The sequence below is a fragment of the Festucalex cinctus genome, chromosome 13, assembly GCF_051991245.1.
Source record: "Festucalex cinctus isolate MCC-2025b chromosome 13, RoL_Fcin_1.0, whole genome shotgun sequence".
Lineage (NCBI taxonomy): Eukaryota > Metazoa > Chordata > Actinopteri > Syngnathiformes > Syngnathidae > Festucalex > Festucalex cinctus.
The window spans coordinates 5,129,956-5,145,492 of record NC_135423.1 but is presented as its reverse complement, the minus strand read 5'-3'; the positions used below and the strand labels follow the sequence as shown (position 1 = coordinate 5,145,492).

The 15,537-nt window shown below is 39.7% G+C and overlaps 1 protein-coding gene across 6 annotated transcripts in view; it reads left to right on the top strand.

The window, feature by feature from the left end:
• Positions 1 to 15,537, top strand: part of b3glcta (beta 3-glucosyltransferase a) — a 52,207-nt gene that overhangs the window by 10,160 nt on the left and 26,510 nt on the right. For 4 of the 6 annotated variants that reach the window (XM_077540818.1, XM_077540816.1, XM_077540817.1 and 1 more), the window contains one exon: positions 8,613 to 8,656. In XM_077540818.1, the coding sequence (XP_077396944.1) occupies positions 8,613 to 8,656 (44 nt within the window). Of the gene's footprint in view, positions 1 to 2,141; positions 2,407 to 7,408; positions 7,975 to 8,612; positions 8,657 to 15,537 lie in introns of those variants that run through there. The other 2 variants (XM_077540814.1, XM_077540813.1) reach the window with 2 other exon arrangements.

Sequence of the window (15,537 nt, the reverse complement as noted above, 5' to 3'; positions counted from 1 at the left end):
AAAGTAAAAAAAAAAAAAATCTACTAGTCAAAAATCAAAACATTTGTTGTTGTTTCACCACAGGCACTTTTGGCCGCCTGCATGTTGTGGAACTTTCACACCTCTTCTTCCTGGGAGCATCCCTGCCCGATCCTCTCAGTGGAAAAGCAAACAAACAACAAAACATGCCATTCTTTCAACCCTTCGCTCAGTGAGGTTGAAGGAAGCGATGCATATGAGGGGGATAAACAGTGCCATTAAATGCGGAAATAACAGCGTGTTGCATCACGGGGAGTGCATGCAAAATTGCATTTTGCACAGTCCACTGTGTACAATGCCAGTGAAGCGCGATAGGCCGCATTATTCCCGCAGAGATCCTTTAAAACGCGGCACTTTATCATCCTCACCTTGACTTGCCTCCTTGCTCCCCCTCCTTCTATTCCGGGAAGTCACGCATCCTAATGTTCATACTGTATATATTATTACACCAGGGCCAGGTTTATATACGGTGTTTATTTTTCCGCGGTGGTAACTACTAGCAACCGTCCCACGATTGATTTCCACGCGCGGAGGATGCTTTCATTTCAAATTTGAAAATGCTAATGAGCACACACGCTGCTGTCTCAAAATTGGCGTGATTTATAACCGAAGCTACAGGGAACCGAAATATTAGAAACAGCTCTCAGTATGATGCAGTGCAGTTTGACACCGCTGGAAATCACAACAAGACTAAACATGCAGTGATACCTATTGAAATGAACTAAAATGTGTTTATCCTTCCAGCCCCCAAAACACTACCATTTTTTGTTTGTTTTTTAATTGAGTAAATTGCCCTTTCTTGAATATGAAAACGTCATAAGGAATGTAAACACCAGAACTGTTAACTAATTAATCGCACAATTTTCTATAATTAATCGCGATTAATCACATTTTCAATTACTGGTATTTTCTATGAAGCAATTCCAAGCTTGAGTAAAATTTATACAAAGTATATTTCAATTCAAAGTCTGTTCTTCTAATAGCTTTATTTGATTTTTGAGCACTATTATTAGCCTGTAAAGCACAATAGTTGAACAAAACGATGAAAGCTGATGCAGCTTTACAGGCATGTTTCTTGTATTTTCATCATTTAAACAATTCTCAAAATTTCTCGCTTATAGGTTTAGTTCTGCCCACCAGCATCTTACTTCAGCAGCGTTGGTTTGCAAGGCCCCATGGAGGTAACTTCAGCAGGCTGTTTTTCTCCAAGATGATAGCTAAAGACATACAACAATATGGTATTTGAAATTGGCTTTATAAAGTCTGCAAATCATTTTTTAATTTCTCCAATGAGCCATTGAGCAACTTTTTAGTGAAGTCAAACAACAAAAACTCCACCTTTGTCTTTCTTCGCATCAGTGACTCTCTAAATTTGGCTGCAAAATGAGCGAAAAATCTAACAAACTAAGAAAATTATATTTATTGAAAAATAAATACTGTGCAAAATGTTCGACAGCAATGTATACTGATTTTAAATCAGTTTTAACGTTAACTTGCTTGTACATAACTTGCATAAATCCCAGAATTACGTAGTTATTGTCAACACGTCTTGTAAACCACCCATCCAGTATTCTGCCACTTCTGCAAAATTACAACTCACAATAACACATGGATAATCACAGAATTTAAGTGAAACCGCTTTTAATAATCCAGAAGAGTGTATTAATTTATATGTGCCTCGATTTCACGATATACAGGTAGCTCATTTTCAAATCAATTTTTCAAATTACAAATGAATCAAATTAATTCATTTTATTGCACAGACGTAATACTTACTGATACCAAACAATCTGTGAAGGAGAACCAAACAATAACAAAAAAATAGTAAAATAAACTATAAGAAACAATTGTTTATTAAAAAAAAAAGAAAATAGAATAAATATAGGCGATTTGTCAATAAGTTGAAATAAAATACACATTGTCTTTATCAGTGCAATAATTTTCTGGCTTTGGGGGAAAAAAAATACTAATAGCAAACAAACTTTAAAAATATATGTAAATACATCGTTCCACCGACGCAACTCTATCACTCCGGCTGCAGTTTCACTGCTGGTCTGCCAGAGGGCACCCCTGAGCTGCGCTCGTCAAGTGACGATGCCGCCTACCACCACCAGAGAAACGAACAAGCTGAGCGAAAGCTCCCACTCTCACTCTGCTTTGCTGTCTGCTTCTCCCCGACTCCTCACTTCACTCTCCCCTTTGCCAGTCCAAGTGTTCGGAGCTCCGACGCCGCGTCGTATGTGCCTTGCGGCCGCGCTTAGATAGCCCCCGACACGCCGAGCTGCCTGCGTGGGGCCGGTGCCGGTGTCACCGGGCCTCGGCGAACCGAGACGACAATGCTTCGGGACCGGCAGTGGCATGTCGCGGGCTTGCTCTTGCTCTCCCTCGGTGAGTGGCCGCCTTCACTTCGCCTTGACTTTTTTTTTTTTTTTTTAAACAAATGCTTTGCTCTTGCTGTTGTTGTTTTTACCCCAAAAAAGACGTGACGCTTCCACGCAAATGTTCCACAAGTGACCGCTGACAACTTCCAGAGGAAGTTTGCAGGGTAAAATACAATAACATAACATTAAAATAAAAAAATAAATAAAATAAAAAACACGACAGAACAACCAGTGGTGGCAAGAAGTAACGGAGTACAAATATTTTGTTATTGTACTTAAGTAGGTTTGTTCAGGTATATGTACTTTTGAGTATTCGTTTTTCTGATGATTTTCTTTTGATTTTTGAAGAGCGTGCACTTGTATTTGCAGGTCTTATTTTTGCTTGTAGTCCCTTAGATGTCAGAAAAATAAATCTTATTTATTTACCTAAAATATTCAGCATGAACCAGTGTTTCATCAATCCCGTTGCATCAACACCTATTTGTGTTAAATAAGTATTGGAAGTTACACTTTAGAATAATGTGTAATATGAAAGAAACATCAATTCTTTACATTCAAGGTGTTAAAATAAAAATAATAGGGATATTGGCCAATATATATTGCATGTTCATTTTTAGGAAAACAAAATCATGATAAATATACTATGCTTGAAATCATATCCTAAGTGTGTGTGTGCATTGTGAAGTGCATACAGTGTGCGTGCTCTTGCATGTGTAAAGTGTAAAGGCAGCCCACGAAAGCGATTCCACTTTTATTGAACCAAGGCACGTTTGACATTAGCAAATTTGTCTCTTAAGTTGTCACACAAAGTAAAGATATGCTTTGATAATGATGATAATTCAGATGTGAAATCTCTCTGGTACCTTGACTTAAGAGTTAAATTTTTTACATGGTCAAGTTTGTTACTCAGTTTACTCCCACTGTATATCAAATAGCTTTTCATTAAAATTAATTGAAATGACTATTAATTCATTTCATTTTTGGACACGTTTTTAATGACAGAAGAGTCAACACAATTATATAAAAACATGAGCAAACGTACTAAAAAGGAATGTAAAGAAATAGTGTTTTTCATAATGTCCTTTCTAGGGATGTCCAGATCACGTTTATTGCTTCCAAGTCCGAGTCGAGTATCCGACGATATCGAACCCTAAGCCGATACTTTGGCAAAGTACTAGAAACAACCATCTGAAAACTGCCTAAATTTTATTTACTTGTATTTATTTCAAACTAAACTAGGGCTGCAACTAATCAACTAATCTGTTAATCTTTTTTTTTTTTTTTTTTAATTAATTTTTTTTTTTTAATTAATCGAGAAATAGGACCAAAAGTTTAATTCCATCCTTTTCTTACAAAAACAGGACATTATTTCAATTGATGGTGCAAAAAATGAAAATAAATAAATAAATAAATAAATAAATAATATAAATTGCACACAGCTTGCAGAATTCACATTCATAATAATTAAGAAATTAGTGTCACTCGTATCTCAAGACACCACTGTAATTTTATATTAGACATGGTTTTGGCCTAAGCACAAACCCAGAGAATAGTTGACTATTTCAAGTGAATAATGGCACATAGGTTGCTAAAAAAAAAAAAGAAAAGAAAAAAAATGCAAATGTGTGTGTTTTTTTTTTTTTTTGTGCCGTGACATTTTACTGATTTAAAATATGCACCATGACTTAATAACTGTTATGGAGCGCTGCTTTCATCCATATTGAGTCGACTGGCACACATGTCGCTCCCATTTGATTTAATAACCAGAAACTGCCTGTCGCCTAAATGAACCCACTCCACACTCCACTTCCACAATACGAGCATGTGACCGCCTCCTGCCTCTGCAAAAAGCTCGTTTGTTTGGCACAGGCGTGTTCCAGTGGGTTCGGGGCATCTTTGCCTCTGTAGAATATAAATGGCGGCGAGCAGGAAGAGGTCAGGAATGTGGGATGTGTCCACTAGTTGGGCCAGATCGGCCGCTGTCCAGTGTTGTTGTGTCACCCCCCCTTTCTGTCCATGTCCTCCCTGATGTGCGCGTGTGAGAAGGCGGATGCTGAGAACAAAATTAAAAGCAGCAGCAGCAGCGGCAAACATCCGGGCCTCGTTCCAACTGACATTTTCAACTGCGAAAGTGATTTTTATAGAAGCACATTGTAATGCTGCTTCCATTTATAAAGCTGAAATCTTTGCACAGCCAAACATTTTTGTCCTTGGTGTGTTTCGATGAATGTATGAAAGGATGTAGGATTTCAAAAGAAGTGAAAATAAATATGATCAGCTAGTATTGAGGAGTACGACGCCCCCTGCAGGTTTTTAAGGGATCGTTTTCTTAATGTTTTATTTTTTATTTTTCTACAGTTTACAAGTATGAATTTTATTTCATTTTAATTGAATTTGTGGTAAGAACATAAGAACAAAAGTTGTCTCAAGGCACTTTAGAAACCACACGCCTCACATGTCAATTGAATTTCAAGTCTTGCTCCCTGAGTGTAGTACCACATTGTACCACAACACACCAGGCGGCAGCACTAAACTCTGAGTTACCCTACTAAGATGCAAAATGGCGTGACGATATGGAGTGTTCATATTCAGACACACAGCCCATGTGTCATTTCGCAGTTTAAAGTTTAGTTTGACCGTTAACTTCAACTGGGAGTGGCAATAAACAGCGTGAAGCACTTTTTTTGAAGAATTGTTTATTATTTGCCAAAGTGCTGCTTGTGAAGTCCAGTCAAGTCATCATTATTTATATAGCGCTTTCAAACTTGAAGTTCAGTTTACTGACCCTACTTGTCTGAAATTTGCACTTCTAAGTCAAAGCAAAAAATAAAAATAAAAATAAAAATGCTGGCTTGTATCTCCAAAATCTGATAATTTGGATTCGTGGTTGGGTACACCGCGCAATCCTCGTCTTACTGTTACCGACAGAGAAGCGGCTCGTCGTCTAGTCTGCTGGTCTGCCTCTGAATTTCAGTGATGTTGCTGTGACTTCTCAACAGTGTTGTGTAGGTGGCCGTTGTTGAACGCTCGTAGTTCGAGTAGTGGGTGTTGTTTGTACTGTATATCATGTGCTTTGATCAGTTGCCCGTACCGTCCTGCTGTGCCATGTTCGGATTTGTGTTGGGATGGAGTGTCTGGAGAAGATCCAGAGGGCTCTCCTCTGAGCCTTCTCCGCAAGTCTTGCTTGATGTTTGCCGCATCCCACCAAGAGCACAACTCCATACTGTGGCATCCATACCAGGCCGTGGTGGATCGCTGTTCACTTGGTCGTGCTGGGAAAGGGCGGTCAGGATGTGGAGCTCATGACAGAGCCAGCAACTGGATGCGTTTTAAATCCTCTCGCTTGAGTTACCAAGTTGGTGGCGTGATTGTTGTTATACTGATGCATACACACATCACCCCAAAATCATATGCAATCAATAACATATTTAAAGTGCTCAAATATTTTAATAATCTAATTTATTAAAATGGTTGATTATTTGGCCTGTCAAAGTCTACGCTCATGCTGAGCCCCCGGCTATACAAAATGTCTTCAATGCTTCACAAAAATACATGATACAATCTACAGTTTCATCTTAGCCTAGAGTCCTCTAATGAAGCTTTATCAAACGTTCACACCGCTGTGGGAGGGACACCGTCGATGATGGGCTCATTTCAAGCTGATGGCTGCTAATTAGCTTTCCTGCTAACACGATACACCTGTATGCGCTGACGCATTTGTTCAAACTCCGGCATCTCAATTTTCCGCTCGCCTGCTGGAACCATTACATCCTTTGATGAACCGCAACGTTAAGTCATGCTCAATCTCATTAGGCGGTAATTGCAACCCAACTGTGCTTTTATTATGGGAATTTGTAGTTTAGCCTCTTGAAGAGAAAGCTCACAATCAAAGCAGGGAGGGAAAGTAGCGGCCTTGCAACATGAACCTATGCATGTATGCCCTCTTATGTTTTTATCTTGATATTTTGCAGGAATTTTATTAACTTACAGGGAACAAAAAAATAAATAAAATTTGTGATGCGTTGAGGCAATTGATGGTGTTTCAATTCATCTGAATGGGGCACATTTATTTGATATCCAGTGCAGAGCTCCCAACTGTTGTGCATTCTCAGTATTTTGTGACAAAAAAACTTTATTGCAGTAATGCTGTCTGTTATGAATATTTTGGGTAAACAAACAAACAAAAAAAAGGATTGCTTTGCTCAAACAGGTTACAACAGAGAAAAATTCTGAGCAGATATTTGCTACGGCGTTCTTCTGCCAGTGGCTCTGGTAACCTTAATGCATCATTGCTCACTCATGGGCAATGGAAGCTAGCAGAGTAGGATGTTAGCCGAAAGCTACTTGAGACTACCCACAATCGCCGCTGCTCTTAATAGATGAACATCAGCAGCGAGGAACAAGGGCAGTGGCAAAAGTCAAGATTCATCGCCAGATTATGTCCAATAATGCGCAAACAACAACTGTGCTCACGACAACTTTATTTATCATAGAATAAACACTGTCATACTTAATACTGGTAATCCTGGCTGGAGTACAAATGGCTACGACTTGTTGAAGTGTAGCTAATGGTGAGTGATATTTTTAATCATTTGTGATCATTTCGGCCCTTGAAAATATGCCTCACATTAAAATTGCCATTAGCTCTAAAATGGTTGGAGTCCAGCCTTTATTAAAGAAAAAAAATGTGTGAGTAATGTGCATTGTTAAAATGTCACTACTAAATAATGTTGTGATTGATTTATTCTTTGAAGCATGAATATTCATTTGTGCAATTGTCATGCCTTGATTTTAGTTAGGTTAGCACAGTAATAGCCTGGAAAGACGGCCAATGTGAAAGAAGATTTTATGGTGCCTTTCGCTCACCAGATCTTGGCTGCTTAAAGCTGTCTTATATCTATCTGTTTGTGTGCGTTTGTCTGCCCTTTAAGCACAACTTGCCCCATGCAGTAATTCTATGTGGTGTTTCTCGCTGTCCGAAGTCGTGGCTTCACCTCAGGCTTACGCGCTCACCAAAAGTGGTTTTTGATGTCAAATGGGGCCTCTGAAAAATAGATGAGATTCCCACTCAGTGCGAGGAATCACATCGGACCAAGCCACCACACAAAGCCGGCCGGGCCTTGCAGGAAAATATGTATATTTTTATTAGACATTTTTATTACTAACGGCACGGCTGCATAATGAATGTCTGCAGGCTTGTTCCTGGAGATCTGCTGGTTTTATGTCTTCATCAACACTCCTGAGTTGTCCTTTAATGGCTAGCGCAGCACTTTTTCTACTTTCTCAGCGCGGACGCCTAATAGAGGTGACCGTTATGGTGAACCGCTGTTGGCATAGAGTCTGATTTAATAACCGGCTGTGTGACTCTCGTTTTTTTTTTTCTTTTTTTATTGTATTGATTCCCGGGAATTCCTCTCTGAGGCGGATACGGGTCCCAGGATCGATGACGGCGTGATTGGAAAGAAACTGATCATGGCGGTCCAATTATAAACTTTGATGGATGACAGTGCAGACAATGACTTCTCAAAAGTGGCTTCGTTTGAAGGATTGACTTTGGGCTTTTGGATCCACACAGGTAGCAAATATTGTTTCCGCACAGGACAATAATGATTATTCAAACATATCACAACCAAGTGTCATCCAGTTGTTTTATATATGTGCTTTAGTAGCAATCAGACTAAACCTCAAGGACGAACGAGGTCATGTGTAAAAGACCCATGGAAATTACTAAAATGGCTGCTTCAAAGCAAAAGTGCTGAAGGCTTCTTGTGTTTACAAGCGTGACCTCTTGAGATATGCCGACCAAAGTTCATGTTACTATGTGAATCTGGTTGGTTTCGTATTTCTTTAAATTTGTCAAACTTGACCCAAAAGTGGCTGCGTTAAACCAAAATGTCTGCGTTCCTGGTTCTTTTGGGACATAGTGTCTTCACTGTCTAATGACTTCTTTGTGGTTGGACACACAAATTTCCAAATTGCCAAATTTCCTGTTGCTAAATCAAACTGGTTTTAAGGGCTGAATTTGTCAAGTTTCTTATATTATTTTCTAATGTGTAGTCAAATTTAACATGCCTGCTGAAAATAATGTTGCTAGGCGAAAGCGGGTTCAGGAGCGGAATTTTCCGAAAAGGCCAAAACATACCAATGAGAAATGCATCATTCAAAATGATTAAATTGTGCTTAAAACTCTCCAACTCTGCTCTTTCTCTGCAGGTCACATTACTTCAGCTGCTGGCAGCTCAGAAAGAACCTCACAGGTAAGCTTCTGAACGCCACTGTTCTGCGAACAAATTGAACCACAAGGCTCGTGTTAATCATCCAGTTCCTCGTGTTCCCCCGGCCTGTGTTTAAGACTTGAATTTCCTACTCACAACACCCCCCCCCCCCCCCCTCCCCACCTCTAATTGCTGAATGATGAGCTTTGGGATCCAAAAGTTGCATTTTGCTTTGCGGCCTTTTCTCAAGCTTTTTTTTGTGGGGTGTTTTCCGCGTCGGTACTTTGCAGCTCGATAAATAATGAACACTTTGCTTCTTCGGCTCGCTGTGAGCGGGTTGACAGTGAGCTTCCTTGCAGGGCTGCTTAGCATGGCAGGAATCGGAAATTACTGCCTTGCTCCTCTCTGATCTCCGTTTGCCTTTGTCAAAATCTGTTTTTTGGATGGTGGCGATGTATGAACTTTTCAACCAAATGTGATGACAACTCGAGAAATGATGTAAAACGGCGTTGTGAGAAGCATGTCAAGCCGCCAGGTTAATAAAATTCTGGGGAAAACCCTGAATAAGTGAAATTGGGGACTGAATTTTCCAATAAATCCAGTGAGCAGTAGCGTACCAATTTTTGGCTTTTTGTTTGTTTTCTGTTTGTCAAAATGAATATGATGTATAATTAACATAGCTAATGAAGAATAACTTTGAAAGAATAAGTGGTCAAGAAAATGGATGGATGGATGCATGTAATATCATCTATGGCAAAACATGAGTTAAGACAAAAAAAAGTAATGGAAACAAAATCTGTATTCCTTCTCGGCACTCTTTAATTTCATGTAAACAGACATCAGGATGCTCCATCAGAACCATTTAATCAGTTTATAGTGCAACAGTTGTCCTTTTTGTTTTTAAAGTGCTGCGTGAGGGTTAGAGATGCTGTACACAGCTTTCCTCACTAATTTGTTGATGATAGGAATATGTCTTTAATATTATGGCATAATTTGAATGTGTATCGGCTGAGTCCTGAGCTGTGATTTGTTGCGAAAACCCAGGAGGAGCGGGTGAAAGTGGAAGCAGCGAGACCCTGTGTGTCAATTATAAATAATGCTCTTTCAGTGACAAAAAGAATGGCAGGCTATATTGAAAATGCAGATTTTCAACAGTAAACAGGAGCAGGTTTTTCAAATAAAAGTCAAGTTGAAGCTAATGAATACAAAGTCAAAGTTGAGTTGACACTTTCAAAACTTTTTAGCCAAGCAAGTCACAATTCTAAAACTGGAGACTACTAGTCACCAATTTCTGGTGAACAACATTTCCTTGGGACTTGCATGGACATTCTTATTTTTCGGCAATATGGACAGATACTGTAGATGAAGTCAACAAGCAGGTAGCATTATATATTATAAGATTTTCTCCACAACTATTCTTAGACGTGGCTGTCCACGAAACTCTGGGGGGGGCGGGGCCTAAATAATGTTTGGACCTTGACATGTGGCAGCAAGAAGGTTGTTGCTTAGTTACCATGGAATGGCATTTAAAGCTTTTTATAAACGTATGCGTGTGTGTGCGCGTGTGCGTGTTAATGCAGTAATGAGGCTTTGGATGAACCGAGCACACTGGGTTGTTATCACCCCGCCCTAATTTCCTGAAGTAGAGGACAACACTAACAAATTAGAAAGCAATGCGCATTTTTGGGTCATGCGAGTGCTCTAGTTTAGCCGTGGCCTGGCTTAAGAGAGCGGACCAGATCCTCAATAAAAGCATAATTATCCATGTTTTTATGGAAAATTGCTAAAATGACAAAAAGTTGGACACCATGCGCAGCTCACATCAGATGGCACAGGCAGAAAAGCTTGGAAATTTGATATTGTCCGTCTGTCAAAGATACCTGCTTCCCGAACAAGGCTCATGTGGGAGAATTATTTATTCCAAGCCATGGAATTGCTGAAAAATGGCTGCTCGTCATGAATGCATCACACGACTTACAAAGTTGTTGAGGAGAACTTTGTACTTTCATCTAACACTGTTTTAGTCCTTTTTTTTCCGACATTGGCTATGGCCAACTATAGCTGTTTGTGTGCTTAATACTAATAGAAGTGAGATAACCATCAAACGTCTGTTGTCAACGCGCCGTAGTTGAGAGACATTGCAGTACTCTGCGTCATTCGTCAGCAAAAAGGGCATTCAATCATTGGCTGAATGCCCAGATCCGTTATTACTGATTCGGTTATTGATGATTACGTTGACGAACAAAAACCCACTTCCGGCAGTGCTTAGTTGACCAATTTTTCCAAGTCGTTGATCATCAGAAAAATGGGCATCTGTCATCAATGGATTGACGGACATTCAATGGCATATGCAAAACGGCTTGGCAATTTTGCTTAATCCGTCTACGATATCTGCTTCTTTTCAGGGACTCAGTTAACGTTTGTATACCGAATTTTGTGTGAACCTGTGAAACTGGAGTTGGCTGGGTGCGTTTTTAGTATTCCGGCATGTCCAGACTCCCTCAAATGGCTATTAATTGATCAGAAGTACTGTATCATAATAAACAAGGAGAATTCTGAGAGGCCCTTGGCACCACGTACTGCTCAGGCTGTAATTTCTGCTTGGCTTATTATCGTTCTAAACTTTGCAAATTTGTTTTGCTTTTAATCTTCTCAAAGCAATAGCGCGTGTCTGTTTTAATCACTGTTTGGCCTCGAGTTGTTTCGATGAAGGTTGCGGCCAAACAAGCTAAAATGAGATGAGGAAGAGCTCCTGACTCTAACCAGCTGGACTCGTCTCATCACCATAAAAAAAAACAAAAAAACTGATTAAATAGTTTCCAGCTCCTGTCATGTATTTATGTGGCTTGCTGCTAGTTTGGTCCCAGAGGTGCTTCAAGCAGACTTTCAGAAAAAGCAATTAATGCTTCAACTTCAGCATGTATTGTCACTTATGAAAGCTCTATATAAATAAAGATGACTTGACTTACGGGTATGTAAACTAAATTCATTTTACAGTTTGAACCCGTCCAAGGAAGATGAAAAGACAGTGACACCTATCAGAGGGAGGCAGGAACGCGAGGGCTGACGAGTCACCAGGCAGGCAGCGCCTCGATTTCTTAGATCAGAAAGGGAGGAACAAGGGGAATAAAGAGGAGGAAAAAGCAATTCTCAAACTCTGCTCCCATGGGGGGCGAGCACCGTGTGGGATCTAGGGAAAAATAACACCTCAGCACATAGCGACATAATGAAAGACATTACTACAAAACTCGAACACGTGTGTGATAGATTCTTTCTTATCAATCACCTTAATACCAGAAAAGCCAACATTTTTTTTTCAAGCATGTGTATCTTGTTGCAAGTTTTACCTTTTAAATTAGGAAAAAATGGCACATGATACCATCATACACAAAATTGTGTTTGCATGCCTATCATAACAAATGATGCTCCAAATCACACTCAGTAGTGCCCCCTGGAAAGTTGGAGGGGGAAAAAAAAGCCTCTAACACCAGTTTCTCCAATCAATACAAAACTGCACTGACATGTCTGTCAAAATGAGATGCTTAAAAAAAAAGTCTCTTACCCAAACATAAATAGGAAGTCAGCCATTTTGATCAAATTGCAGCCGGACTCATGTACTTTGACCATTTCCTGTTACTGTATAAGTAATTAACCCTGACAGTCTGACGAGTCGGAGTCAAGACAAGAAACTGCAAAGCAAAACAAAATGGGAGGGATGAAATTAAAAACTGCCATGGACCCATGCCTGAACTTGGAACAGGAAGTCAGCCATTGTGGTTTGTATTGGCCATTGCTGGCATATTCCAGGGCTCATAATTTGTTGAACATCTATTAGGGAATACGTACACCAAAATGAACCCCGACACTTGTTTTATAGATTTTCATCAAATTCGGTGTGGATGTGTAAATCATAACATGATGCATGAAAATCCCCATTGCTGAACTTGAACATTTAGGTTTGAATTAACCAGCCATTCTGGGTTTCTAATATGGAGTCATTTGGACTAATTTCCTAGTAGTTTGTCCAAGTACGAGCCCTGGAATTGGACTGGATAATATGAACATCACCAAATTGACGAGCTTTTTTTTTTTTCTCTCTTCTTTTTTCATCTAATGTGGGCGGGGCCTGGTGCAGAGCTTTATGATCAGTCCAAGGATCTGTGATGAAAAACAGGTTGCCCTATTCGTAACTAGTATGATTTGTGAGGTGTATAAATGCTCCAAGAAAACGGCAGCTCTTCCTACGTCACGTCAATGAGTGCTTGAGTTGACGAGGTCTTGAAAGTAGCCTACTTGAAAGTATTAGTAATTACTGATCAGCCATCTGAATGCTTCAACTTGGAATGACTCACGCGGCAGGGGTACACAGTGACAGATTTCCACCCCCCCACCCCCTGTGGTTGCCTGGGGCAACAAGATTTAGACCACTGTCAACAATTTTCTCCAGTCTGGTGCGTTTTCTGGCAGCTGAGTCGAGCGCTCATAAAACGACAAGTCAAAAGCATCGGCGTGCAGTCTGAGTGAAGGATGATCCGGGGAGCGTTTGAGGGTCCTCTGACTCCTCTCGGGGGTCCTCAGCTTAGTTAACATTCATATTTATGTGATTATCTGCCATATTTAGCTGCATATATTTTGGTCATTTAATGAAAGATGGTAAAAAAGATACACGGGGTCAAATATTCAACCTTTTGGTAATTATACTGGCATGCAAATGTAAAATGGAATTGAATCTTTTGTTTTATTAATTAAGCCTTAATTCAATAGTACTGAAATTATGCTAACCTTTAAGAGGTCATTTAAATATCATCCGTCATTTGAGAAACTAATTTTCACCTTCCCCACATCTTCTTGGGCGACGGGGGAGGGGATAGTAATATTTGTTCACATTAAATGACTCACTCTTAAGGACCTCAGCCAGAAAATATCATGCATGTTAAATTTGAAATAACCTTTAAAGATCTTTTAAATACCTTTATACTGCTCGATGTCTGAGCGAGAATGAATCAAAAAGTTAATTAAGAGATTTATTGGTTATCAAAAGAATTGTTAGTTGCAGCCCAAGTGTCTTTCACATTGACTTTCAAGTTAACGCTTATTTAGACAAAACATCTCATTCCCATAAAATGTTGTAATGAATTAATTAACTTTCACTTTAAAAAGCCACTCTTAGAATTACCATCAGTCTCAAATATACATATCAAATATTAATTGTATTTTTGAAATGTTGAACACCCATTAAGGCCAAATGTTCGATTAAAATGACGTTTTGCCTCGCTAACTGTGTGGTGCTATTAATGTTGGCTAATGGTGCGTATGTAAAAATGAAGTGGAAGCGTATGTGTGTCAACTTCACAAGTCATTTCTAAGTCATACTCTGCATGATAAACTCATTCAATAGTAAATCGTTGAAAATAAATACAGTATAATGAATATTTGATGTGCATGTTTCAGGCTTAAGTAGTTTAAAAGTTTTGACTGCAACCCACTGTGGGCAGTAGGATGCTTGTTGCTACGGTTACAGGCCTTGGCCCCACTTCTGGCCTCCTGCTACTTAATTACATCCTTAATTTACCTTGACGGGATGCACGTAATTACACATTGCACAATAAAGCCGCCACAGTGATGAAGTGTGACTAATAATACAAGTTAGCATCATATCTAAAGTACATACAGCTGAGGTACGTGCATAAAATGTTAAAATCATACCTGGGCATCTTGACATTTTAGGAGTAGGCAAAATGCAACAAAGAATCCTTTGAGAGAGGAAACAGACCATACAGTTGTTGTACCAGTTCGACTACATATGCACCTCGCTCATGTTTTATGGTTTTGACATCATCCACTTTTTCTTCTCAAGTTTGAAAGAGAGAACTGTGATGCAAATATCTGTACACAAAAATTAAATGTAAGAAAAAAAACAACAGACAGATTTTCAATGATTTGAGAAGTAACGACATGATGATGAAGTGATCGTGGCCGGTTGTTTTTGCTGCCATCTAGTGGTGAAGTGTCTGAAGCTCACTCTGAAGTTGAATATATTGCTCGCAACGCAAAACAATAAATTATCGAAAAACTCAATTTCAGACACTGTACTATATCCTCTTATAATCTTATCATGTGTTCTTACCTTTGTTAGATTTTTTTTTGTTTTTGTTTTTGTTTTTTTTTTGTTTTTTGCTCCAACCCTGACATTTGGCAGTATTTTAAAGTATGCGTGACTTCTTTTTATTTATTTTTTCTCTCCCATCGTTCCACTGAGTGGAAATCTTACGATATTATACAGTGTTCAGAGTCTACTCTTAGATTTTTGCTGTGGTGTATCAAAAACCTGCAACCTTGAGTGGGTCTCACCATCATCGTAGACAACGCTAATGCGAGCTGACACATCTGCAGTGTGTGCGTAGGGGTGCGTGTGTGCGTGTGGGTGTGTGTGTGTTTGTGTCCTCGGGGATGGATTGTGGCGCAAGGCATGAGCTTATGTATGAAGAGCTTCCAAAGCAAAGGTTCAGCACTAGGCTTTTAGGGCATCTTGGGTGCTTATGTAACACTTGTGGGTTGTGATTAAAATATATACATAAAAAAAAAAAAAAAACGTTTTCATAATTGAGGAAATTTGATTTGAGTACCGGCGGCACGGTAGTCGAGTGGTTAGCACGTCCGCTTCCCAGTTCTGAGGTCTCCGGTTCGAGTCCAGGCTCGGACCTTCCTGGGTGGAGTTTGCATGTTCTCCCCGTGCCCGCGTGGGTCTTCTCCGGGTACTCCGGTCTCCTCCCACATTCCAAAGACATGCATGGCAGGTTAATTGGGCGCTCCGAATTGTCCTTAGTTGTGTTTGTGCGTGTGGATGGTTGTTTGTCTCTGTGTGACCTGCGATTGGTTGGCAACCAGTTCAGGGTGTACTGCCCAAAGCCAGCCGAGATAGG